General features: G+C 52.6%; 1 protein-coding gene across 1 annotated transcript in view; it reads right to left on the bottom strand.

The window, feature by feature from the left end:
* Window positions 1–14,408: 14,408 nt before the first annotated feature.
* Window positions 14,409–26,581, bottom strand: part of LOC140355658 (neuropilin-1a-like) — a 33,204-nt gene continuing 21,031 nt past the window's right edge. The window contains exons 9-13 of the mRNA XM_072440314.1: window positions 24,667–24,801; window positions 23,012–23,307; window positions 18,769–18,865; window positions 16,526–16,570; window positions 14,409–14,950 (exon numbers count right to left, since the gene is read on the bottom strand). Coding sequence (XP_072296415.1) covers window positions 14,685–14,950; window positions 16,526–16,570; window positions 18,769–18,865; window positions 23,012–23,307; window positions 24,667–24,801 — 839 coding nt within the window. The 3' untranslated portion in view covers window positions 14,409–14,684. The remainder of the gene's footprint in view (window positions 14,951–16,525; window positions 16,571–18,768; window positions 18,866–23,011; window positions 23,308–24,666; window positions 24,802–26,581) is intronic.

The raw sequence follows: 26,581 nt of genomic DNA on the forward strand, positions 1-26,581 counted from the left end.
TGTTGGAGAGGATGTGGCAGCAGGAGGCAGACTGTTGGAGAGGATGTGGCAGCAGGAGACAGACTGTTGGAGAGGATGTGGCAGCAGGAGACAGACTGTTGGAGAGGATGTGGCAGCAGGAGACAGACTGTTGGAGAGGATGTGGCAGCAGGAGACAGACTGTTGGAGAAGATGTGGCAGCAGGAGACAGACTGTTGGAGAGAATGTGGCAGCAGGAGACAGACTGTTGGAGAGGACGTGGCAGCAGGAGACAGACTGTTGGAGAGGACGTGGCAGCAGGAGACAGACTGTTGGAGAGGACGTGGCAGCAGGAGACAGACTGTTGGAGAGGACGTGGCAGCAGGAGGCAGACTGTTGGAGAGGACGTGGCAGCAGGAGACAGACTGTTGGAGAGGACGTGGCAGCAGGAGGCAGACTGTTGGAGAGGATGTGGCAGCAGGAGACAGACTGTTGGAGAGGATGTGGCAGCAGGAGACAGACTGTTGGAGAGGATGTGGCAGCAGGAGGCAGACTGTTGGAGAGGATGTGGCAGCAGGAGGCAGACTGTTGGAGAGGATGTGGCAGCAGGAGACAGACTGTTGGAGAGGATGTGGCAGCAGGAGACAGACTGTTGGAGAGGATGTGGCAGCAGGAGACAGACTGTTGGAGAGGATGTGGCAGCAGGAGACAGACTGTTGGAGAGGATGTGGCAGCAGGAGACAGACTGTTGGAGAGGATGTGGCAGCAGGAGACAGACTGTTGGAGAGGATGTGGCAGCAGGAGACAGACTGTTGGAGAGGATGTGGCAGCAGGAGACAGACTGTTGGAGAGGATGTGGCAGCAGGAGACAGACTGTTGGAGAAGATGTGGCAGCAGGAGACAGACTGTTGGAGAGAATGTGGCAGCAGGAGGCAGACTGTTGGAGAGGATGTGGCAGCAGGAGACAGACTGTTGGAGAGGATGTGGCAGCAGGAGACAGACTGTTGGAGAGGATGTGGCAGCAGGAGACAGACTGTTGGAGAGGATGTGGCAGCAGGAGACAGACTGTTGGAGAGGATGTGGCAGCAGGAGACAGACTGTTGGAGAGGATGTGGCAGCAGGAGACAGACTGTTGGAGAGGATGTGGCAGCAGGAGACAGACTGTTGGAGAAGATGTGGCAGCAGGAGACAGACTGTTGGAGAGAATGTGGCAGCAGGAGGCAGACTGTTGGAGAGGACGTGGCAGCAGGAGACAGACTGTTGGAGAGGACGTGGCAGCAGGAGACAGACTGTTGGAGAGGACGTGGCAGCAGGAGACAGACTGTTGGAGAGGACGTGGATGTGGCAGCAGGAGACAGACTGTTGGAGAGGATGTGGCAGCAGGAGGCAGACTGTTGGAGAGGATGTGGCAGCAGGAGACAGACTGTTGGAGAGGATGTGGCAGCAGGAGACAGACTGTTGGAGAGGATGTGGCAGCAGGAGGCAGACTGTTGGAGAGGATGTGGCAGCAGGAGACAGACTGTTGGAGAGGATGTGGCAGCAGGAGACAGACTGTTGGAGAGGATGTGGCAGCAGGAGACAGACTGTTGGAGAGGATGTGGCAGCAGGAGACAGACTGTTGGAGAGGATGTGGCAGCAGGAGACAGACTGTTGGAGAGGATGTGGCAGCAGGAGACAGACTGTTGGAGAGGATGTGGCAGCAGGAGACAGACTGTTGGAGAGGATGTGGCAGCAGGAGGCAGACTGTTGGAGAGGATGTGGCAGCAGGAGGCAGACTGTTGGAGAGGATGTGGCAGCAGGAGACAGACTGTTGGAGAGGATGTGGCAGCAGGAGACAGACTGTTGGAGAGGATGTGGCAGCAGGAGACAGACTGTTGGAGAGGATGTGGCAGCAGGAGACAGACTGTTGGAGAGGATGTGGCAGCAGGAGACAGACTGTTGGAGAGGATGTGGCAGCAGGAGACAGACTGTTGGAGAGGATGTGGCAGCAGGAGGCAGACTGTTGGAGAGGATGTGGCAGCAGGAGACAGACTGTTGGAGAGGATGTGGCAGCAGGAGACAGACTGTTGGAGAGGATGTGGCAGCAGGAGACAGACTGTTGGAGAGGATGTGGCAGCAGGAGACAGACTGTTGGAGAGGATGTGGCAGCAGGAGACAGACTGTTGGAGAGGATGTGGCAGCAGGAGGCAGACTGTTGGAGAGGATGTGGCAGCAGGAGACAGACTGTTGGAGAGGATGTGGCAGCAGGAGACAGACTGTTGGAGAGGATGTGGCAGCAGGAGACAGACTGTTGGAGAGGATGTGGCAGCAGGAGACAGACTGTTGGAGAGGATGTGGCAGCAGGAGACAGACTGTTGGAGAGGATGTGGCAGCAGGAGACAGACTGTTGGAGAGGATGTGGCAGCAGGAGACAGACTGTTGGAGAAGATGTGGCAGCAGGAGACAGACTGTTGGAGAGGACGTGGCAGCAGGAGACAGACTGTTGGAGAGGACGTGGCAGCAGGAGGCAGACTGTTGGAGAGGACGTGGCAGCAGGAGGCAGACTGTTGGAGAGGATGTGGCAGCAGGAGGCAGACTGTTGGAGAGGATGTGGCAGCAGGAGGCAGACTGTTGGAGAGGATGTGGCAGCAGGAGACAGACTGTTGGAGAGGATGTGGCAGCAGGAGACAGACTGTTAGAGAGGATGTGGCAGCAGGAGACAGACTGTTGGAGAGGATGTGGCAGCAGGAGACAGACTGTTGGAGAGGATGTGGCAGCAGGAGACAGACTGTTGGAGAGGATGTGGCAGCAGGAGACAGACTGTTGGAGAGGATGTGGCAGCAGGAGACAGACTGTTGGAGAGGATGTGGCAGCAGGAGACAGACTGTTGGAGAGGATGTGGCAGCAGGAGGCAGACTGTTGGAGAGGATGTGGCAGCAGGAGGCAGACTGTTGGAGAGGATGTGGCAGCAGGAGGCAGACTGTTGGAGAGGATGTGGCAGCAGGAGACAGACTGTTGGAGAGGATGTGGCAGCAGGAGACAGACTGTTGGAGAGGATGTGGCAGCAGGAGACAGACTGTTGGAGAGGATGTGGCAGCAGGAGACAGACTGTTGGAGAGGATGTGGCAGCAGGAGACAGACTGTTGGAGAGGATGTGGCAGCAGGAGACAGACTGTTGGAGAGGATGTGGCAGCAGGAGACAGACTGTTGGAGAGGATGTGGCAGCAGGAGACAGACTGTTGGAGAGGATGTGGCAGCAGGAGACAGACTGTTGGAGAAGATGTGGCAGCAGGAGACAGACTGTTGGAGAGGATGTGGCAGCAGGAGGCAGACTGTTGGAGAGGATGTGGCAGCAGGAGACAGACTGTTGGAGAGGATGTGGCAGCAGGAGACAGACTGTTGGAGAGGATGTGGCAGCAGGAGACAGACTGTTGGAGAGGATGTGGCAGCAGGAGACAGACTGTTGGAGAGGATGTGGCAGCAGGAGGCAGACTGTTGGAGAGGATGTGGCAGCAGGAGGCAGACTGTTGGAGAGGACGTGGCAGCAGGAGGCAGACTGTTGGAGAGGACGTGGCAGCAGGAGACAGACTGTTGGAGAGGACGTGGCAGCAGGAGACAGACTGTTGGAGAGGACGTGGCAGCAGGAGACAGACTGTTGGAGAGGATGTGGCAGCAGGAGACAGACTGTTGGAGAGGATGTGGCAGCAGGAGACAGACTGTTGGAGAGGATGTGGCAGCAGGAGACAGACTGTTGGAGAGGATGTGGCAGCAGGAGGCAGACTGTTGGAGAGGATGTGTCAGCAGGAGACAGACTGTTGGAGAGGACGTGGCAGCAGGAGACAGACTGTTGGAGAGGCTGTGGCAGCAGGAGGCAGACTGTTGGAGAGGATGTGTCAGCAGGAGACAGACTGTTGGAGAGGACGTGGCAGCAGGAGACAGACTGTTGGAGAGGACGTGGCTGCAGGAGACAGACTGTTGGAGAGGACGTGGCAGCAGGAGGCAGACTGTTGGAGAGGATGTGGCAGCAGGAGACAGACTGTTGGAGAGGATGTGGCAGCAGGAGACAGACTGTAGGAGAGGATGTGGCAGCAGGAGGCAGACTGTTGGAGAGGATGTGGCAGCAGGAGGCAGACTGTTGGAGAGGATGTGGCAGCAGGAGACAGACTGTTGGAGAGGATGTGGCAGCAGGAGACAGACTGTTGGAGAGGATGTGGCAGCAGGAGACAGACTGTTGGAGAGGATGTGGCAGCAGGAGACAGACTGTTGGAGAGGATGTGGCAGCAGGAGACAGACTGTTGGAGAGGATGTGGCAGCAGGAGGCAGACTGTTGGAGAGGATGTGGCAGCAGGAGGCAGACTGTTGGAGAGGATGTGGCAGCAGGAGACAGACTGTTGGAGAGGACGTGGCAGCAGGAGACAGACTGTTGGAGAGGATGTGGCAGCAGGAGACAGACTGTTGGAGAGGATGTGGCAGCAGGAGACAGACTGTTGGAGAGGATGTGGCAGCAGGAGGCAGACTGTTGGAGAGGATGTGGCAGCAGGAGACAGACTGTTGGAGAGGATGTGGCAGCAGGAGGCAGACTGTTGGAGAGGATGTGGCAGCAGGAGACAGACTGTTGGAGAGGATGTGGCAGCAGGAGACAGACTGTAGGAGAGGATGTGGCAGCAGGAGGCAGACTGTTGGAGAGGATGTGGCAGCAGGAGGCAGACTGTTGGAGAGGATGTGGCAGCAGGAGACAGACTGTTGGAGAGGATGTGGCAGCAGGAGACAGACTGTTGGAGAGGATGTGGCAGCAGGAGACAGACTGTTGGAGAGGATGTGGCAGCAGGAGACAGACTGTTGGAGAGGATGTGGCAGCAGGAGGCAGACTGTTGGAGAGGATGTGGCAGCAGGAGGCAGACTGTTGGAGAGGATGTGGCAGCAGGAGACAGACTGTTGGAGAGGACGTGGCAGCAGGAGACAGACTGTTGGAGAGGATGTGGCAGCAGGAGACAGACTGTTGGAGAGGATGTGGCAGCAGGAGACAGACTGTTGGAGAGGATGTGGCAGCAGGAGACAGACTGTTGGAGAGGATGTGGCAGCAGGAGACAGACTGTTGGAGAGGATGTGGCAGCAGGAGACAGACTGTTGGAGAGGATGTGGCAGCAGGAGGCAGACTGTTGGAGAGGATGTGTCAGCAGGAGACAGACTGTTGGAGAGGATGTGGCAGCAGGCGACAGACTGTTGGAGAGGATGTGGCAGCAGGAGACAGACTGTTGGAGAGGATGTGGCAGCAGGAGACAGACTGTTGGAGAAGATGTGGCAGCAGGAGACAGACTGTTGGAGAGAATGTGGCAGCAGGAGGCAGACTGTTGGAGAGGATGTGGCAGCAGGAGACAGACTGTTGGAGAGGATGTGGCAGCAGGAGACAAGACTGTTGGAGAGGATGTGGCAGCAGGAGACAGACTGTTGGAGAGGATGTGGCTGCAGGAGACAGACTGTTGGAGAGGACGTGGCAGCAGGAGACAGACTGTTGGAGAGGATGTGGCAGCAGGAGACAGACTGTTGGAGAGGATGTGGCAGCAGGAGACAGACTGTTGGAGAGGATGTGGCGGCAGGAGACACTGTTGGAGAGGATGTGGCAGCAGGAGACAGACTGTTGGAGAGGATGTGGCGGCAGGAGACAGACTGTTGGAGAGGATGTGGCAGCAGGAGACAGACTGTTGGAGAGGATGTGGCAGCAGGAGACAGACTGTTGGAGAGGATGTGGCAGCAGGAGACAGACTGTTTGAGAGGATGTGGCAGCAGGAGGCAGACTGTTGGAGAGGATGTGGCAGCAGGAGACAGACTGTTGGAGAGGATGTGGCAGCAGGAGACAGACTGTTGGAGAGGATGTGGCAGCAGGAGACAGACTGTTGGAGAGGATGTGGCAGCAGGAGACAGACTGTTGGAGAGGATGTGGCAGCAGGAGGCAGACTGTTGGAGAGGATGTGGCAGGAGGCAGACTGTTGGAGAGGATGTGTCAGCAGGAGACAGACTGTTGGAGAGGACGTGGCAGCAGGAGACAGACTGTTGGAGAGGCTGTGGCAGCAGGAGGCAGACTGTTGGAGAGGATGTGTCAGCAGGAGACAGACTGTTGGAGAGGACGTGGCAGCAGGAGACAGACTGTTGGAGAGGACGTGGCTGCAGGAGACAGACTGTTGGAGAGGACGTGGCAGCAGGAGGCAGACTGTTGGAGAGGATGTGGCAGCAGGAGACAGACTGTTGGAGAGGATGTGGCAGCAGGAGACAGACTGTAGGAGAGGATGTGGCAGCAGGAGGCAGACTGTTGGAGAGGATGTGGCAGCAGGAGGCAGACTGTTGGAGAGGATGTGGCAGCAGGAGACAGACTGTTGGAGAGGATGTGGCAGCAGGAGACAGACTGTTGGAGAGGATGTGGCAGCAGGAGACAGACTGTTGGAGAGGATGTGGCAGCAGGAGACAGACTGTTGGAGAGGATGTGGCAGCAGGAGACAGACTGTTGGAGAGGATGTGGCAGCAGGAGGCAGACTGTTGGAGAGGATGTGGCAGCAGGAGGCAGACTGTTGGAGAGGATGTGGCAGCAGGAGACAGACTGTTGGAGAGGACGTGGCAGCAGGAGACAGACTGTTGGAGAGGATGTGGCAGCAGGAGACAGACTGTTGGAGAGGATGTGGCAGCAGGAGACAGACTGTTGGAGAGGATGTGGCAGCAGGAGGCAGACTGTTGGAGAGGATGTGGCAGCAGGAGACAGACTGTTGGAGAGGATGTGGCAGCAGGAGGCAGACTGTTGGAGAGGATGTGGCAGCAGGAGACAGACTGTTGGAGAGGATGTGGCAGCAGGAGACAGACTGTAGGAGAGGATGTGGCAGCAGGAGGCAGACTGTTGGAGAGGATGTGGCAGCAGGAGGCAGACTGTTGGAGAGGATGTGGCAGCAGGAGACAGACTGTTGGAGAGGATGTGGCAGCAGGAGACAGACTGTTGGAGAGGATGTGGCAGCAGGAGACAGACTGTTGGAGAGGATGTGGCAGCAGGAGACAGACTGTTGGAGAGGATGTGGCAGCAGGAGGCAGACTGTTGGAGAGGATGTGGCAGCAGGAGGCAGACTGTTGGAGAGGATGTGGCAGCAGGAGACAGACTGTTGGAGAGGACGTGGCAGCAGGAGACAGACTGTTGGAGAGGATGTGGCAGCAGGAGACAGACTGTTGGAGAGGATGTGGCAGCAGGAGACAGACTGTTGGAGAGGATGTGGCAGCAGGAGACAGACTGTTGGAGAGGATGTGGCAGCAGGAGACAGACTGTTGGAGAGGATGTGGCAGCAGGAGACAGACTGTTGGAGAGGATGTGGCAGCAGGAGGCAGACTGTTGGAGAGGATGTGTCAGCAGGAGACAGACTGTTGGAGAGGATGTGGCAGCAGGCGACAGACTGTTGGAGAGGATGTGGCAGCAGGAGACAGACTGTTGGAGAGGATGTGGCAGCAGGAGACAGACTGTTGGAGAAGATGTGGCAGCAGGAGACAGACTGTTGGAGAGAATGTGGCAGCAGGAGGCAGACTGTTGGAGAGGATGTGGCAGCAGGAGACAGACTGTTGGAGAGGATGTGGCAGCAGGAGACAAGACTGTTGGAGAGGATGTGGCAGCAGGAGACAGACTGTTGGAGAGGATGTGGCTGCAGGAGACAGACTGTTGGAGAGGACGTGGCAGCAGGAGACAGACTGTTGGAGAGGATGTGGCAGCAGGAGACAGACTGTTGGAGAGGATGTGGCAGCAGGAGACAGACTGTTGGAGAGGATGTGGCGGCAGGAGACAGACTGTTGGAGAGGATGTGGCAGCAGGAGACAGACTGTTGGAGAGGATGTGGCGGCAGGAGACAGACTGTTGGAGAGGATGTGGCAGCAGGAGACAGACTGTTGGAGAGGATGTGGCAGCAGGAGACAGACTGTTGGAGAGGATGTGGCAGCAGGAGACAGACTGTTTGAGAGGATGTGGCAGCAGGAGGCAGACTGTTGGAGAGGATGTGGCAGCAGGAGACAGACTGTTGGAGAGGATGTGGCAGCAGGAGACAGACTGTTGGAGAGGATGTGGCAGCAGGAGACAGACTGTTGGAGAGGATGTGGCAGCAGGAGACAGACTGTTGGAGAGGATGTGGCAGCAGGAGGCAGACTGTTGGAGAGGATGTGGCAGGAGGCAGACTGTTGGAGAGGATGTGGCAGCAGGAGACAGACCACTATCATGTGTTTTGGGATCGTCTGACTGAGATCAAGGTGTTTAAAGCTGCTCATGTTCTTCACTCTGAGCTCCTGAATCACCTCCAAACATGTCTCAGCTCCTCCTCCTCTGTTTGGGACGACTCCAGAAGCAAACGCTGAGGGCTTGGACCGGCTTGGACCGGGCCCCTTGGACCGGCTTAGACCGGGCCCCTATGACCCGGGGCATTTGGACCGGGGCCCTTGGACTGGCTTGGACCGGGGCCCTTGGACAGGGGTTTCTTCTGGATGGTTGGTTCCATTTTCAAAAGTCAAAAACCAGTGTGGACGACTCAGATTTATGTCTAAATAATAAACTAAACCAGGATTAAAGAACAGCCGGGGTTAAAGGTCAAAGCTCGTGCTGTAAAACGTCTTTCTAAAAAGGTCTGAACCGGGTCTGAACTCAACTTGGAATTCAAGATAAGTTAAGCCTTTATTTGTCCCACGGTGGGGAAATTCTAGTGTTGCAACACAAAGTATGTAAATAATAAAGAACCTCTTATACTCTTAATAAAAATAACATAATAATGACAATAGTGACTCTTTATGGACAAGACGACACCAATAAAACACTTTATTCATAAATATTCTAGAAGTAGAAGTAGAAGAACTGATACTGAAATAAAAGGACTAAAACCAGCTCAAAGTTTAACAAATGAAGAAATAGAATCAACTTATTTGTGAATATTCTGATTAAAAGTGTTGAATAGTGAATAAAAAGACGTAAATCAAAGTGTTGTAAAAGTGTGTTTGACACGGACAGAAAAAGTGTGACACAAACGGAACAAACGGAGGAAAAAGAGCCATAAAAGCGGCGAAAAGAGACAAAAGACGGTGTAAAAGTCACTTTAACCGTGAAAACAAACGCAAAAGCGACAAAACGGAATGAAACGAGTCCAAACACGACGAAGACCTAGACCTAGTGTCCTCGGCCTAGTGTCCTCGGCCTAATGTCCTCAACCTAGTAGAGTCCTCAACCTAGTAGTGTCCTCAACCTAGTAGTGTCCTCAACCTAGTAGTGTCCTCGGCCTAGTGTCCTCGGCCTAGTGTCCTCAACCTAGTAGTGTCCTCAACCTAGTGTCCTCAACCTAGTAGTGTCCTCAACCTAGTAGTGTCCTCAACCTAGTAGTGTCCTCAACCTAGTGTCCTCAACCTAGTAGTGTCCTCAACCTAGTAGTGTCCTCACACACACCGAGACAAACCGGGAGTCACGTTACACCCTCAGACTAACGCACTTTCACCACCATCCGCCCCGTTTGTCTCAATTCTGTCCCGTTTCTGTCCCGTTTGTCCCGCACCCACAGCTTTAGCCCGAGGACACACATTCCTCCTGCGCCGCCACTTTCCCCGTGAAACGAGCTCTTACCGTGAGAGTTCCACTGGTTCAGGCCGACATGAGGTCCTAAAGGTCCAGAAGAGGGTCCAGAAGAGGGTCCAGAGGAGGGTCCAGAGGAGGGTCCAGAGGAAGGTCCAGAGGAGGGTCCAGAGGAGGGTCCTTTTGTAGAAGAAACGGCGACGCACCAAAGTGTTTCACGAGTGTAAAGTGGGTCTAAAGGGTCTAGAGGAGGGCTAAAGGGTCTAGAGGAGGACTAAAGGGTCTAGAGGAGGGCTAAAGGGTCTAGAGGAGGGCTAAAGGGTCTAGAGGAGGACTAAAGGGTCTAGAGGAGGGCTAAAGGGTCTAGAGGAGGGCTAAAGGGTCTAGAGGAGGGCTAAAGGGTCTAGAGTCTAAACAGATGGATCCACAGAGAATGTTTGAGGTGAAATAAAGTCTTTTCTTCCCGGAGAAACTCACTGTGACTCACTTTGAGACTGACCCCGCCCACATGGAGACAGGCCCCGCCCACGGCAGGGCATCCGGTGCACGGTGATGACGACATGAGCCTCCTGCCTGTGTGTGTGAGAGGAAGAGCGCCCCCTGTGTGTGAGAGGAAGAGCGCCCCCTGTGTGTGTGAGAGGAAGAGCGCCCCCTGTGTGTGAGAGAGGAAGAGCGCCCCCTGTGTGTGTGAGAGGAAGAGCGCCCCCTGTGTGTGTGAGAGGAAGAGCGCCCCCTGTGTGTGTGAGAGGAAGAGCGCCCCCTGTGTGTGTGAGAGGAAGAGCGCCCCCTGTGTGTGTGAGAGGAAGAGCGCCCCCTGTGTGTGAGAGAGGAAGAGCGCCCCCTGTGTGTGTGAGAGGAAGAGCGCCCCCTGTGTGTGTGAGAGGAAGAGCGCCCCCTGTGTGTGTGAGAGGAAGAGCGCCCCCTGTGTGTGTGAGAGGAAGAGCGCCCCCTGTGTGTGTGAGAGGAAGAGCGCCCCCTGTGTGTGAGAGAGGAAGAGCGCCCCCTGTGTGTGAGAGAGAGGAAGAGCGCCCCCTGTGTGTGTGAGAGGAAGAGCGCCCCCTGTGTGTGTGAGAGGAAGAGCGCCCCCTGTGTGTGTGAGAGGAAGAGCGCCCCCTGTGTGTGTGAGAGGAAGAGCGCCCCCTGTGTGTGAGAGAGGAAGAGCGCCCCCTGTGTGTGTGAGAGGAAGAGCGCCCCCTGTGTGTGTGAGGAAGAGCGCCCCCTGTGTGTGTGTGAGGAAGAGCGCCCCCTGTGTGTGTGAGAGGAAGAGCGCCCCCTGTGTGTGAGAGAGGAAGAGCGCCCCCTGTGTCTGTGAGAGAGGAAGAGCGCCCCCTGTGTCTGTGAGAGGAAGAGCGCCCCCTGTGTGTGAGAGAGGAAGAGCGCCCCCTGTGTCTGTGAGAGGAAGAGCGCCCCCTGTGTGTGAGAGAGGAAGAGCGCCCCCTGTGTGTGAGAGAGGAAGAGCGCCCCCTGTGTGTGTGTGAGAGGAAGAGCGCCCCCTGTGTGTGTGAGAGGAAGAGCGCCCCCTGTGTGTGAGAGAGGAAGAGCGCCCCCTGTGTGAGAGAGGAAGAGCGCCCCCTGTGTGTGTGAGAGGAAGAGCGCCCCCTGTGTGTGTGTGAGAGGAAGAGCGCCCCCTGTGTGTGTGTGAGAGGAAGAGCGCCCCCTGTGTGTGTGTGAGAGGAAGAGCGCCCCCTGTGTTTGTGAGAGGAAGAGCGCCCCCTGTGTGTGTGAGAGGAAGAGCGCCCCCTGTGTGTGTGAGAGGAAGAGCGCCCCCTGTGTGTGAGAGGAAGAGCGCCCCCTGTGTGTGTGAGAGAGGAAGAGCGCCCCCTGTGTGTGTGAGAGAGGAAGAGCGCCCCCTGTGTGTGAGAGAGAGGAAGAGCGCCCCCTGTGTGTGTGAGGAAGAGCGCCCCCTGTGTGTGAGAGAGGAAGAGCGCCCCCTGTGTGTGAGAGAGGAAGAGCGCCCCCTGTGTGTGAGAGAGGAAGAGCGCCCCCTGTGTGTGAGAGGAAGAGCGCCCCCTGTGTGTGTGTGAGGAAGAGCGCCCCCTGTGTGTGAGAGAGGAAGAGCGCCCCCTGTGTCTGTGAGAGGAAGAGCGCCCCCTGTGTGTGTGAGAGAGGAAGAGCGCCCCCTGTGTGTGAGAGAGGAAGAGCGCCCCCTGTGTGTGAGAGAGGAAGAGCGCCCCCTGTGTGTGTGAGAGGAAGAGCGCCCCCTGTGTGTGAGAGAGAGGAAGAGCGCCCCCTGTGTGTGAGAGAGGAAGAGCGCCCCCTGTGTGTGAGAGAGGAAGAGCGCCCCCTGTGTGTGAGAGAGGAAGAGCGCCCCCTGTGTGTGAGAAGAAGCAGAAGTGAAACATTTGATTGAAACATTTATTCTTTGGAATGTAAAAGTGGTGGATAAAGAACATGAAACATTCAAAACATTAAAACTCTTTTAAGGCTTCGCGCTCGACACTAATAAAAGATTCTTCAGTTTTGACGACTAAAGGTCAAAGTGACACAATAACAACAAACACATTTGTATAAGTCTGTGTCGAGTAAACACTGTTGCTCGGCAACAGTTGTCATTTCCTAGTGTGATGTCATCGTTCACAATCAGGAAGTAGAATTATGAGTCTTCTGTGTTTTTGAACAGTCGCCATGGAGACGGATCAGCTTAATGTGGAATATTAGAGCCAAACAAGCAAATAAAACATGATGAGTCTGTTGTTGTTGTTGTTGTTGTCGTCTGGTTGTTGTTTCATTGTTGTTGTTTGTAAACCCTGGCTGTTGTTGTTGTTGTTTGTAAACCCTGGCTGTTGTTGTTGTTGTTGTTTGTAAACCCTGGCTGTTGTTGTTGTTGTTTGTAAACACTGGCTGTTGTTGTTGTTTATAAACCCTGGCTGTTGTTGTTGTTTATAAACCCTGGCTGTTGTTGTTGTTGTTGTTGTTTATAAACCCTGGCTGTTGTTGTTGTTGTTTGTAAACCCTGGCTGTTGTTGTTGTTGTTTGTAAACCCTGGCTGTTGTTGTTGTTGTTTATAAACCCTGGCTGTTGTTGTTGTTGTTTGTAAACCCTGGCTGTTGTTGTTGTTGTTTATAAACCCTGGCTGTTGTTGTTGTTGTTTGTAAACCCTGGCTGTTGTTGTTGTTGTTTATAAACCCTGGCTGTTGTTGTTGTTGTTTATAAACCCTGGCTGTTGTTGTTGTTGTTTATAAACCCTGGCTGTTGTTGTTGTTGTTTATAAACCCTGGCGTTACTAAACTAACAAAGAACATTCTGAAGTCATTTTTACATCTCATTAACATTTACATTATTTAGAATCAAACATTATTTTTATAAAACATTTAAATATAATCAGTGCAAACGCTCCGGGCCCCGCCCCCTCCTGTTGCCACGGAAACGCCAGCGTCCGGCCTGTCGCCACGGAGACACAGAAACGTGTATAAACGCTCTAAACACAAGACTGACCGGTCCAACACAAGAAGACTGACCGGTCCAGCACAAGAAGACTGACCGGTCCAACACAAGAAGACTGACCGGTCCAGCACAAGAAGACTGGCCGGTCCAACACAAGAAGACTGACCGGTCCAGCACAAGAAGACTGGCCGGTCCAGCACAATAAGACTGACCGGTCCAACACAAGAAGACTGACCGGTCCAGCACAAGAAGACTGACCGGTCCAACACAAGAAGACTGACCGGTCCAGCACAAGAAGACTGGCCGGTCCAGCACAAGAAGACTGGCCGGTCCAACACAAGAAGACTGACCGGTCCAGCACAAGAAGACTGACCGGTCCAGCACAATAAGACTGACCGGTCCAACACAAGAAGACTGACCGGTCCAACACAAGAAGACTGACCGGTCCAGCACAAGAGAAGACTGGCCGGTCCAACACAAGAAGACTGACCGGTCCAGCACAAGAGAAGACTGGCCGGTCCAACACAAGAAGACTGACCGGTCCAGCACAAGAAGACTGACCGGTCCAGCACAAGAAGACTGGCCGGTCCAACACAAGAAGACTGACCGGTCCAACACAAGAAGACTGACCGGTCCAGCACAAGAAGACTGACCGGTCCAACACAAGAAGACTGGCCGGTCCAGCACAAGAAGACTGGCCGGTCCAGCACAAGAAGACTGACCGGTCCAGCACAAGAAGACTGACCGGTCCAACACAAGAAGACTGACCGGTCCAGCACAAGAAGACTGACCGGTCCAACACAAGAAGACTGGCCGGTCCAACACAAGAGAAGACTGACCGGTCCAACACAAGAAGACTGGCCGGTCCAACACAAGAGAAGACTGACCGGTCCAACACAAGAAGACTGACCGGTCCAGCACAAGAAGACTGACCGGTCCAACACAAGAAGACTGACCGGTCCAGCACAAGAAGACTGACCGGTCCAGCACAAGAAGACTGACCGGTCCAACACAAGAAGACTGACCGGTCCAGCACAAGAAGACTGACCGGTCCAACACAAGAAGACTGACCGGTCCAGCACAAGAAGACTGACCGGTCCAGCTCCCTGACCCTCGAGACATTCAAACTGACCTGAAGGAAAACACTTTTGTGATTTGACCCTGTTGTTTAGAACTGAAGCTGCAGCGTACGGGCCGGAGGGACGGGGGCGGGGCCGGAGGGACGGGGGCTGGAGGGAAGTGGGCGGGGCTGGAGGGACACATATTCTGCTGTGATTGGTTGATTCAGGATCAGGTCTAAATTTAAGGAGAAAAAGTGACACTTTAAACACATTGAATCTAATGTTCTTCTTTTAGTGTCTCGTCCTGAGGCGGCGCCACCTTCAGGACCAAATGAGACGTGACACGAGCACATGAAAGACATTCAGCATCAACTCTGTCCAATCCATGAGTGAAACGTCCCATTCGAAGGAAACATTCCAAGAACCAATCATCATCAGGAACCGGACCGAGTACAGCAACTCCAGCGCCAAAAGGTACAAATCTGCCAAAAAAACGTACGATTCCAGGGTTAAACAGTAAAAGTCTGGTTTGTGCTGTACACGTTTGTACACAGCGCCCCCTGGAGGCCCCTGGAGGCCCCTGGAGGCCCTGCAGTGCCACTCCTGAGTTTAGTGAATGGGCTCAGTGATTGCGGCCCCTGTTGTCCTGACCACGGCACTGTACATCACTCTGATTGGCCCACAGAGTCAGAAAAGGCTCTCCTCTCTCTCATTGGTCCACAGAGGCTGCAGCCCCGCCCTCACGCCTCGCTGTAATTGGTCTGTCCGTTGAGTTTGTCCTTCTTTAGCTTGACGCCGTCCACCAGTTCGAAGTTGTAGTTCTCGAGTGCGGACAGGTTCCTGTCGCTGAGGCCCTGAGCGCAGGCGCAGTACAGCACCACGCCACAGATGGCGCCCACGCACACGCCCAGCGCTGACATGGCGATGATGGTGATGAGGATCGGGTCCAGTGTCTTCAGCATGTTCCCGGGAGCGCCCAGCTCGCTGCTCTCCGACGAGTCCATCGCTGAAACACACGAGAGGAGAGAGGGACATTAGGTCTGAGGTCTCACACCGGACACGCCCATGAGCTGGACACGCCCAGAGCTGGACACACCCCGAGCTGGACACGCCTTGAGCTAGACACGCCCTGAGCTAGACACGCCCTGAACTGGACACGCCCTGAAGGGCGTGGCTAAAGCTAGTGTGTGTGTGAGGGGCGTGGCTAAAGCTAGTGTGTGTGAGGGGCGTGACTAAAGCTAGTGTGTGTGAGGGGCGTGGCTAAAGCTAGTGTGTGTGAGGGGCGTGGCTAAAGCTAGCGTGTGTGAGGGGCGTGGTTAAAGCTAGTGTGTGTGAGGGGCGTGGTTAAAGCTAGTGTGTGTGAGGGGCGTGGCTAAAGCTAGTGTGTGTGAGGGGCGTGGCTAAAGCTAGTGTGTGTGAGGGGCGTGGCTAAAGCTAGTGTGTGTGAGGGGCGTGGCTAAAGCTAGCGTGTGTGAGGGGCGTGGTTAAAGCTAGTGTGTGTGAGGGGCGTGGCTAAAGCTAGTGTGTGTGAGGGGCGTGGCTAAAGCTAGTGTGTGTGAGGGGCGTGGCTAAAGCTAGTGTGTGTGAGGGGCGTGGCTAAAGCTAGTGTGTGTGTGAGGGGCGTGGCTAAAGCTAGTGTGTGTGAGGGGCGTGGCTAAAGCTAGTGTGTGTGAGGGGCGTGGCTAAAGCTAGTGTGTGTGAGGGGCGTGGCTAAAGCTAGTGTGTGTGAGGGGCGTGGCTAAAGCTAGTGTGTGTGAGGGGCGTGGCTAAAGCTAGTGTGTGTGTGAGGGGCGTGGCTAAAGCTAGTGTGTGTGAGGGGCGTGGCTAAAGCTAGTGTGTGTGAGGGGCGTGGCTAAAGCTAGTGTGTGTGAGGGGCGTGGCTAAAGCTAGTGTGTGTGAGGGGCGTGGCTAAAGCTAGTGTGTGTGAGGGGCGTGGCTAAAGCTAGTGTGTGTGAGGGGCGTGGCTAGAGCTAGTGTGTGTGAGGGGCGTGGCTAAAGCTAGTGTGTGTGAGGGGCGTGGCTAAAGCTAGTGTGTGTGAGGGGCGTGGCTAAAGCTAGTGTATGTGAGGGGCGTGGCTAAAGCTAGTGTGTGTGAGGGGCGTGGCTCATGTCAGACGCTTTATGAGCTGGAAATATCAGATTGTGACTCTGGACAAAATGAGTGCCATAAACAGGAAACAGCTGTTGCTAACGTGCTAGGCTAGCTTTGTGTTGCTAACGTGCTTTGCTAGCTTTGTGTTGCTAACGTGCTTTGCTAGCTTTGTGTTGCTAACGTGCTTTGCTAGCTTTGTGTTGCTAAGGCTCCACAGTCGTTAGCATCAGTGGAAACACGGAGCTTTAGCACAAGATCAAGTCAGAGTTTGGAAACAAATGATTCTTTTGTGTTTCTCTGCTTTTTGTCTCTTTTTTTGACCCGAGTCTGCGTTCTTTCTCGTCCAATCATCTGGCTGTGCTGTGGAGCTCCTCCCCCTGAGCTAAAGTCCACCTGGAGCCCAAGAGCCACATGCTTTGGGAGCCAGAACCTCTCAGGGGCCACTTTGGGTCCAGAATCTTCAGACTGAGACATCAGAGGAGAACTTACGCAGGATGATGATGTTGTTCGTCGAGGCTTTGGGGTTCTCAGGATCTGCACAGAAACAATGACACCAGGAGTCAGACCTCTACACGTGACCTCTACACGTGACCTCTACACGTGACCTCTACACGTGACCTCTACACGTGACCTCTACACGTGACCTCTACACGTGACCTCTACACGTGACCTCTTCACGTGACCTCTACACTTGACCTCTACACGTGACCTCTACACGTGACCTCTACACGTGACCTCTACACGTGACCTCTACTAGAATGTGATGATGTCATGATCTCGGATGGAGGCGGGGCCTATGTAACTTATGGGAAATTCACGATTGTATGTAACTTATGGGAAATTCACGATTGTTGAAAATCACCAAAATAAAAATCCACAAAAGTTTGTCCTTCATTTTTAGATAATGTAACTTTAGTTTATGTGTGTCGACAAATAAAAGAACCATAAACCACAAAGTGAGTGACGCGTGAGTGACGCGTGAGTGACGTGTGAGTGACGCGTGAGTGACGTGTGAGTGACGCGTGAGTGACACGTGAGTGACGTGTGAGTGACGCGTGAGTGACACGTGAGTGACGTGTGAGTGACGTGTGAGTGACACGTGAGTGACGTGAGTGACACGTGCGTGACGTGTGAGTGACGCGTGAGTGACGTGTGAGTGACGTGTGAGTGACACGTGAGTGACGCGTGAGTGACGCGTGAGTGACGCGTGAGTGACGTGTGAGTGACGCGTGAGTGACACGTGAGTGACGCGTGAGTGACGCGTGAGTGACGTGTGAGTGACGTGTGAGTGACACGTGAGTGACGTGTGAGTGACACGTGAGTGACACGTGAGTGACGTGTGAGTGACGTGTGAGTGACGTGTGAGTGACGTGAGTGACGTGTGAGTGACGTGTGAGTGACGCGTGAGTGACACGTGAGTGACACGTGAGTGACACGTGAGTGACGCGTGAGTGACGTGTGAGTGACGTGTGAGTGACACGTGAGTGACACGTGAGTGACGTGAGTGACGCGTGAGTGACGTGTGAGTGACGCGTGAGTGACACGTGAGTGACGTGTGAGTGACGTGTGAGTGACACGTGAGTGACGTGAGTGACACGTGCGTGACGTGTGAGTGACGCGTGAGTGACGTGTGAGTGACGTGTGAGTGACACGTGAGTGACGCGTGAGTGACGCGTGAGTGACGCGTGAGTGACGTGTGAGTGACGCGTGAGTGACACGTGAGTGACGCGTGAGTGACGCGTGAGTGACGTGTGAGTGACGTGTGAGTGACACGTGAGTGACGTGTGAGTGACGTGTGAGTGACGTGTGAGTGACGTGAGTGACGTGTGAGTGACGTGTGAGTGACGCGTGAGTGACACGTGAGTGACACGTGAGTGACACGTGAGTGACACGTGAGTGACGTGTGAGTGACGTGTGAGTGACACGTGAGTGACACGTGAGTGACGTGAGTGACGTGTGAGTGACGTGTGAGTGACGTGTGAGTGACACGTGAGTGACACGTGAGTGACGCGTGAGTGACGCGTGAGTGACGCGTGAGTGACGCGTGAGTGACGCGTGAGTGACGCGTGAGTGACACGTGAGTGACGTGTGAGTGACGTGTGAGTGACGTGTGAGTGACGCGTGAGTGACACGTGAGTGACGTGTGAGTGACACGTGAGTGACGTGTGAGTGACGCGTGAGTGACACGTGAGTGACACGTGAGTGACACGTGAGTGACGTGTGAGTGACGTGTGAGTGACGTGTGAGTGACGTGTGAGTGACGTGTGAGTGACGTGAGTGACGTGTGAGTGACGTGTGAGTGACGTGTGAGTGACACGTGAGTGACACGTGAGTGACGTGTGAGTGACGCGTGAGTGACACGTGAGTGACACGTGAGTGACGTGTGAGTGACACGTGAGTGACGTGTGAGTGACGTGTGAGTGACGTGTGAGTGACGTGTGAGTGACGTGTGAGTGACGTGTGAGTGACGTGTGAGTGACACGTGAGTGACACGTGAGTGACACGTGAGTGACACGTGAGTGACGTGTGAGTGACGTGTGAGTGACACGTGAGTGACGTGTGAGTGACACGTGAGTGACACGTGAGTGACGTGTGAGTGACGTGTGAGTGACGTGTGAGTGACACGTGAGTGACGTGAGTGACGTGTGAGTGACGTGTGAGTGACGTGTGAGTGACACGTGAGTGACACGTGAGTGACACGTGAGTGACAGGACAGACAGAAACACACTGACCTCTGCAGTCGTCGGGGGCGAGTCCGTCCAGAATACGGATGTTGTCAATGGCAACGTGTTCAAAGGTGTGTCTGTGAGCCACGCCCTCCACCACCACCTGAAAACACCCACATGTGACTCTAACATGTGACTCTAAACATGTGACTCAAACATGTGACTCTAAACATGTGACTCTAACATGTGACTCAAACATGTGACTCTAAACATGTGACTCAAACATGTGACTCAAACATGTAACTCTAAACATGTGACTCTAAACATGTGACTCAAACATGTGACTCTGAACATGTGACTCTAAACATGTGACTCAAACATGTGACTCTGAACATGTGACTCTAAACATGTGACTCAAACATGTGACTCTGAACATGTGACTCTAAACATGTGACTCAAACATGTGACTCTGAACATGTGACTCTAAACATGTGACTCAAACATGTGACTCTGAACATGTGACTCTAAACATGTGACTCAAACATGTGACTCAAACATGTGACTCAAACATGTGACTCTAAACATGTGACTCTAACATGTGACTCAAACATGTGACTCAAACATGTGACTCAAACATGTGACTCAAACATGTGACTCTAAACATGTGACTCAAACATGTGACTCTAAACATGTGACTCTAACATGTGACTCAAACATGTGACTCTAAACATGTGACTCTAAACATGTGACTCAAACATGTGACTCTGAACATGTGACTCTAAACATGTGACTCAAACATGTGACTCTGAACATGTGACTCTAAACATGTGACTCAAACATGTGACTCTGAACATGTGACTCAAACATGTGACTCTAAACATGTGACTCTAAACATGTGACTCTAAACATGTGACTCTAAACATGTGACTCTAAACATGTGACTCAAACATGTGACTCTGAACATGTGACTCAAACATGTGACTCTAAACATGTGACTCTAAACATGTGACTCTAAACATGTGACTCAAACATGTGACTCTGAACATGTGACTCAAACATGTGACTCTGAACATGTGACTCTAAACATGTGACTCAAACATGTGACTCAAACATGTGACTCTGAACATGTGACTCAAACATGTGACTCTAAACATGTGACTCTAAACATGTGACTCTAAACATGTGACTCAAACATGTGACTCTGAACATGTGACTCAAACATGTGACTCTGAACATGTGACTCTAAACATGTGACTCAAACATGTGACTCTGAACATGCGACTCTAAACATGTGACTCAAATACGTGACTCTAAACATGTGACTCTAAACATGTGACTCAAACATGTGACTCTGAACATGTGACTCAAACATGTGACTCTGAACATGTGACTCTAAACATGTGACTCAAACATGTGACTCTGAACATGTGACTCAAACATGTGACTCTAAACATGTGACTCTAAACATGTGACTCTAAACATGTGACTCAAACATGTGACTCTGAACATGTGACTCAAACATGTGACTCTGAACATGTGACTCTAAACATGTGACTCAAACATGTGACTCTGAACATGCGACTCTAAACATGTGACTCAAATACGTGACTCTAAACATGTGACTCTAAACATGTGACTCAAACATGTGACTCAAACATGTGACTCTGAACATGTGACTCTAAACATGTGACTCAAACATGTGACTCTGAACATGTGACTCAAACATGTGACTCTGAACATGTGACTCAAACATGTGACTCTGAACATGTGACTCTAAACATGTGACTCAAACATGTGACTCTGAACATGCGACTCTGAACATGTGACTCAAACATGTGACTCTAAACATGTGACTCAAACATGTGACTCTGAACATGTGACTCAAACATGAGACTCTGAACATGTGACTCTAAACATGTGACTCAAACATGTGACTCTGAACATGTGACTCTAACATGTGACTCTAAACATGTGACTCTAAACATGTGACTCAAACATGTGACTCAAACATGTGACTCTGAACATGTGACTCTAAACATGTGACTCAAACATGTGACTCTGAACATGTGACTCAAACATGTGACTCTGAACATGTGACTCTAAACATGTGACTCTGAACATGCGACTCTAAACATGTGACTCAAACATGTGACTCAAACATGTGACTCAAACATGTGACTCTAAACATGTGACTCAAACATGTGACTCTAAACATGTGACTCTAAACATGTGACTCAAACATGTGACTCTGAACATGTGACTCTAACATGTGACTCTAAACATGTGACTCTAAACATGTGACTCAAACATGTGACTCTGAACATGTGACTCAAACATGTGACTCTGAACATGTGACTCTAAACATGTGACTCAAACATGTGACTCTGAACATGTGACTCTAACATGTGACTCTGAACATGTGACTCAAACATGTGACTCTGAACATGTGACTCTAACATGTGACTCTGAACATGTGACTCAAACATGTGACTCTGAACATGTGACTCTGAACATGTGACTCAAACATGTGACTCTGAACATGTGACTCAAACATGTGACTCAAACATGTGACTCTGAACATGTGACTCTGAACATGTGACTCTAAACATGTGACTCAAATATGTGACTCTAAACATGTGACTCTGAACATGTGACTCAAACATGTGACTCTGAACATGTGACTCTGAACATGTGACTCTGAACATGTGACTCTAAACATGTGACTCAAACATGTGACTCTGAACATGTGACTCTGAACATGTGACTCTAAACATGTGACTCAAATATGTGACTCTAAACATGTGACTCTGAACATGTGACTCAAACATGTGACTCTGAACATGTGACTCTAACATGTGACTCTGAACATGTGACTCAAACATGTGACTCTGAACATGCGACTCTGAACATGTGACTCAAACATGTGACTCTGAACATGTGACGCTAAACATGTGACTCAAACATGTGACTCTGAACATGCGACTCTGAACATGTGACTCAAACATGTGACTCTGAACATGTGACTCTAAACATGTGACTCAAACATGTGACTCTGAACATGTGACTCAAACATGTGACTCTGAACATGTGACTCTGAACATGTGACTCTGAACATGTGACTCTAAACATGTGACTCAAATATGTGACTCTGAACATGTGACTCTGAACATGTGACTCTAAACATGTGACTCAAATATGTGACTCTAAACATGTGACTCTGAACATGTGACTCAAACATGTGACTCTGAACATGTGACTCTGAACATGTGACTCTGAACATGTGACTCTAAACATGTGACTCAAACATGTGACTCTGAACATGTGACTCTGAACATGTGACTCTAAACATGTGACTCAAATATGTGACTCTAAACATGTGACTCTGAACATGTGACTCAAACATGTGACTCTGAACATGTGACTCTGAACATGTGACTCTAACATGTGACTCTGAACATGTGACTCTAAACATGTGACTCAAACATGTGACTCTGAACATGTGACTCTGAACATGTGACTCTAAACATGTGACTCTAAACATGTGACTCAAACATGTGACTCTGAACATGTGACTCAAACATGTGACTCTGAACATGTGACTCAAACATGTGACTCTGAACATGTGACTCTGAACATGTGACACACTAGCTGTAGACACGCCCCTCACACACACTAGCTTTAGCCACGCCCCTCACACACACTAGCTGTAGCCACGCCCTTCAGGGCGTGTCCAGTTCAGGGCGTGTCTAGCTCAGGGCGTGTCTAGCTCAAGGCGTGTCCAGCTCGGGGTGTGTCCAGCTCTGGGCGTGTCCAGCTCATGGGCGTGTCCGGTGTGAGACCTCAGACCTAATGTCCCTCTCTCCTCTCGTGTGTTTCAGCGATGGACTCGTCGGAGAGCATGTGACTCTAAACATGTGACTCAAACATGTGACTCTGAACATGTGACTCAAACATGTGACTCTGAACATGTGACTCTAAACATGTGACTCAAACATGTGACTCTGAACATGTGACTCTAACATGTGACTCAAACATGTGACTCTGAACATGTGACTCAAACATGTGACTCTGAACATGTGACTCTAAACATGTGACTCAAACATGTGACTCTGAACATGTGACTCAAACATGTGACTCTGAACATGTGACTCAAACATGTGACTCTGAACATGTGACTCAAACATGTGACTCTGAACATGTGACTCAAACATGTGACTCTGAACATGTGACTCAAACATGTGACTCTGAACATGTGACTCTAAACATGTGACTCTAAACATGTGACTCTAAACATGTGTTTCTCTCTTACCTGATACGCCGCTGCTTTCTGGGGCAGCAGGACACGCCCTTCTCTCCAGACCCCGCCCCCGTCATCCCTCAGGACCCACAGGAGCTCCGCCCCCTCGGCCGCGCCCCTCAGCTGTATGCGTAGCGCCCCCGTGTGGTCGGACAGGGCGTGGTACCAGAACGAGAGGCACAGGTCGGCGTTTGGAGCCGTCACGGGCAAACTGACCAACCGTGCCACGCCCGCTCTCTCACCCCGCCCCTCTCGCTCGTCCTTCACCGGCTCCGACACCGACAGGAACAGGAAGTTACCCACGCCACCTGCAGGACGCACCGGGGAAGACCGGGACGCACCGGGGAAGACAGGGACGCACCGGGGAAGACAGGGACGCACCGGGGAAGACAGGGACGCAACGGGGAAGACCGGGACGCACCGGGGAAGACAGGGACGCATTAATACAGGTGGAAAGTGGAACCTGAACAAGAACCTTTTAAACCAGGTCTAAACCAGGACTAAACCAGGTCCAAACCAGGTCTAAACCAGGTCCAAACCAGGTCTAAACCAGGTCCAAACCAGGTCCAAACCAGGTCTAAACCAGGTCCAAACCAGGTCTAAACCAGGACTAAACCAGGACTAAACCAGGTCCAAACCAGGTCCAAACCAGGTCCAAACCAGGTCTAAACCAGGTCTAAACCAGGACTAAACCAGGACTAAACCAGGACTAAACCAGGACTTGGTCTTTCTGTCCTGAGGCCGTCTCTGGTTTGTTTCTTCCTCTTTTTGTTCAGAATCCATCAAAACTGTAATAAAAGTCGTGCAAAGTGTTTTTCAAAACAGATTAAAATCACAATAATGAGTTTCTAGTCTCGACTTGTGTTGACTAAGTTCTGCTTTTACTGCTTTTTTACTGCTTTTTGAACTACTTGAACTAATCACTCTTAGTGAGATGACTATAAACCAGGTCCAGGACAATAACACACTTTGAAACACATAAAAATAAACAGAAACATGTCAAAATGAACTTATCTAGACTTTGCACAGGTCCTTTTCACCCTGCAGTACCGGCAGAAGCCAGCAGAGAGCAGCAGAGGACAGCAGAAGCCAGCAGAGAGCAGCAGAGGACAGCAGAGGACAACAGAGAGCAGCAGAGGACAACAGAGGACAACAGAGAGCAGCAGAGGACAACAGAGGACAACAGAGAGCAGCAGAGGACAGCAGAGGACAACAGAGAGCAGCAGAGGACAGCAGAGAGCAGCAGAGGACAGCAGAGGACAACAGAGAGCAGCAGAGGACAGCAGAGGACAGCAGAGAGCAGCAGAGGACAACAGAGGACAACAGAGAGCAGCAGAGGACAGCAGAGGACAACAGAGAGCAGCAGAGGACAACAGAGGACAGCAGAGAGCAGCAGAGGACAGCAGAGGACAACAGAGAGCAGCAGAGGACAGCAGAGAGCAGCAGAGGACAACAGAGGACAACAGAGCGCAGCAGAGGACAACAGAGGACAACAGAGAGCAGCAGAGGACAGCAGAGGACAGCAGAGAGCAGCAGAGAGCAGCAGAGGACAACAGAGGACAACAGAGGACAGCTGAGTCTTCAGCCTGAGACGTTTCAGTTCTACACCTGGTTTAGTTGAAGTTTATATTTGCTTTGGTCCCTGTGTGTCAGATGCCCTCCCTCACCTGTGCTGTCCAGGGCGGGGCCCCTGGGCACCGTGGCCCCGCCCTGTTCCTGGATCATCCACTCGGCCCCAAGCCCCGCCTCTCTGCTCCAGCCGCACAGGGAGGAGTCAAAGTCACAAGCGAACCAAACGTACGCTGTGGAAAGAGACGATTGTGAAACCTCAGAGAGGAAGAGGAAGTGGAGGAGGAAGAGGAGGAAGAGGAGAGGAAGAAGAGGAAGAAGAGGAGGAAAAGGAAGAGGAGGAAGAAGAGGGAGAAGAAGAGGAAGAAGAGGAGGAAGAGGAGGAGGAAGAAGAGTGGGAGGTGGAGGAAGAGGAGAGGAAGAGGATGAAGAGGAGAGGAAGAGGAGGAAGAGGAGAGGGAGGAGGAGGAGGAGGAAGAAGAGGGGGAGGTGGAGGAAGAGGAGGAGCAGGAGGAAGAGGAGGAAGAGGAGAGGAAGAGGGGGAGGAGGAAGAGGTGGAAGAGGAGAAAGAGGAGAGGAAGTGGATGAAGAGGAGAGGAAGAGGATGAACAGGGAGAGGAAGTGGAAGAGGAGGAAGAAGAAGATGAGAGGAAGAAGAGGAAGAGGAGAGGAAGAGGAGGGAGGGAAAGAGGAGGAAGAGGAGGAGGAAGAGGAGAGGAAGAGGAGGAAGAGGTGGAAGAGGAAGAGGAGGAAGAGGAGGAGGAGGAAGAGGAGAAAGAGGAGGAAGAGGAGAGGAAGAGGAGGAAGAGGAGAAAGAGGAGGAAGAGGAGAGGAAGAGGAGGATGAGCAGAGGAAGAGGAGGGAGAGGAGGAAGAGGAGGAAGAGGAGGAGGAGGAAGAGGGGGAAGAAGAGGAAGAAGAGGAGGAGGAAGAAGAGTGGGAGGTGGAGGAAGAGGAGAGGAAGAGGATGAAGAGGAGAGGAAGAGGAGGAAGAGGAGAGGGAGGAGGAGGAGGAGGAAGAAGAGGGGGAGGTGGAGGAAGAGGAGGAGCAGGAGGAAGAGGAGGAAGAGGAGAGGAAGAGGGGGAGGAGGAAGAGGAGGAAGAGGAGAAAGAGGAGAGGAAGTGGATGAAGAGGAGAGGAAGAGGATGAACAGGGAGAGGAAGTGGAAGAGGAGGAAGAAGAAGATGAGAGGAAGAAGAGGAAGAGGAGAGGAAGAGGAGGGAGAGAAAGAGGAGGAAGAGGAGGAGGAAGAGGAGAGGAAGAAGAGGAAGAGGAGGAAGAGGAGGAAGAGGAGAAAGAGGAGGAAGAGGAGAAAGAGGAGGAAGAGGAGAGGAAGAGGAGGAAGAGGAGAAAGAGGAGGAAGAGGAGAGGAAGAGGAGGATGAGCAGAGGAAGAGGAGGGAGAGGAGGAAGAGGAGGAAGAGGAGGAGGAGGAAGAGGGGGAAGAAGAGGAAGAAGAGGAGGAGGAAGAAGAGTGGGAGGTGGAGGAAGAGGAGAGGAAGAGGATGAAGAGGAGAGGAAGAGGAGGAAGAGGAGAGGGAGGAGGAGGAGGAGGAAGAAGAGGGGGAGGTGGAGGAAGAGGAGGAGCAGGAGGAAGAGGAGGAAGAGGAGAGGAAGAGGGGGAGGAGGAAGAGGAGGAAGAGGAGAAAGAGGAGAGGAAGTGGATGAAGAGGAGAGGAAGAGGATGAACAGGGAGAGGAAGTGGAAGAGGAGGAAGAAGAAGATGAGAGGAAGAAGAGGAAGAGGAGAGGAAGAGGAGGGAGAGAAAGAGGAGGAAGAGGAGGAGGAAGAGGAGAGGAAGAGGAGGAAGAGGTGGAAGAGGAAGAGGAGGAAGAGGAGGAGGAGGAAGAGGAGAAAGAGGAGGAAGAGGAGAGGAAGAGGAGGAAGAGGAGAAAGAGGAGGAAGAGGAGAGGAAGAGGAGGATGAGCAGAGGAAGAGGAGGGAGAGGAGGAAGAGGAGGAAGAGGAGGAGGAGGAAGAAGAGTGGGAGGTGGAGGAAGAGGAGAGGAAGAGGA

This window comes from Eucyclogobius newberryi, unplaced genomic scaffold (genome assembly GCF_026437365.1).
Source record: "Eucyclogobius newberryi isolate DKJ021-1_F unplaced genomic scaffold, fEucNew1.0.hap1 SCAF_12, whole genome shotgun sequence".
Taxonomy (NCBI): Eukaryota; Metazoa; Chordata; class Actinopteri; order Gobiiformes; family Gobiidae; genus Eucyclogobius; species Eucyclogobius newberryi.